Raw genomic sequence first — 960 nt, 5'->3', positions numbered from 1 at the left:
CCCCCCAACAGAGAGATTTTGTCACTCCACCCTGGTGACCAGCACAAATATAAAATTTAGAAATTATATAAAGGAGAATAAGCAATTACGTCATTTTGACATAATGCAATGGTCAAGGCAGTCTATTTTTAGTTTTCTGTTCCTAATTGTCCTTAAACAAAGTGTCATAAAAGTTCATCTGGTTTCTATGCAAGTTCACAAAAACTATAATAGTTTTAATCACACTAAATAAGAAATAAAACGTGTCCTATGCCCTAATTTTTAATACATAAAATTCTAAATTCCCCAATGTTCATTTGCAATGCGTTATAAAAACGTCAAGATAACGCTTCACCCACTTTTTGTCCTTGCACGGCACCCATACAATATTACCGTAGCGCGCAGTGTTTGCGCGCAGCGACAACGTGACGTCAGTTTGAGAACATTTCGAATTAAAAGCCTCCTCAACTTACCTCATTGGGGAAAAACGGGCCTAATATAGAGTAGCAGATCATAGAGCTGAAGTTGACGGAGGCCACGGAGATTAACGTGAGGATCTGTGTTTTTGTCATCCTTGTTGTTGGACGGGTCGCTGTTGATTCGGATGAATTTGTGCTTTCTGACAAAAAAGAGAACAAAAACTGATACACAATTTGACATTTGTTCACTGTAAGCATTATAACTACTACTCTCTGCAACATGTTAGCTCTTATCTCTAAATAGATTATATATTAGCCGGTCAGGTGTCATTTAAATTGAGATAAAGTTCACTAACCTGTCTGCCGAACACCAACTTGCGTTTCCATTTTTAAAATTTTAAAACTATTAGTCCCGGCAGAAAAAGTTGTTGTTCACATAAACACACAGCAGGAAGGCGTCTCTTTTTACCGACACCAACAGACAAGCTTGTGTTGTGCCTGCCCCGGTGAAAGACGAGGAGGTCGAAGATCTTTCGTGACTTTTGCTTCCATGAGACGTTCA

At 38.8% G+C, this 960-nt stretch overlaps 1 protein-coding gene across 1 annotated transcript in view; it reads right to left on the bottom strand.

The window, feature by feature from the left end:
- The window catches only part of slc18b1 (solute carrier family 18 member B1), a 10,888-nt gene extending 9,956 nt beyond the window's left edge, over positions 1 to 932 (bottom strand). The window contains exons 1-2 of the mRNA XM_037695226.1: positions 755 to 932; positions 453 to 598 (exon numbers count right to left, since the gene is read on the bottom strand). Of these exons, the coding sequence (XP_037551154.1) occupies positions 453 to 598; positions 755 to 785 (177 nt within the window). The 5' untranslated portion in view covers positions 786 to 932. The remainder of the gene's footprint in view (positions 1 to 452; positions 599 to 754) is intronic.
- Between the last annotated feature and the right edge of the window lie 28 nt (positions 933 to 960).

The sequence above is a fragment of the Nematolebias whitei genome, chromosome 21 (assembly GCF_014905685.2).
Source record: "Nematolebias whitei isolate Nwh7 chromosome 21, NemWhi1, whole genome shotgun sequence".
Classification (NCBI taxonomy): domain Eukaryota; kingdom Metazoa; phylum Chordata; class Actinopteri; order Cyprinodontiformes; family Rivulidae; genus Nematolebias; species Nematolebias whitei.
Note: the sequence above shows the minus strand (reverse complement) of the source record. Positions and strands in the feature narration are given on the sequence as shown.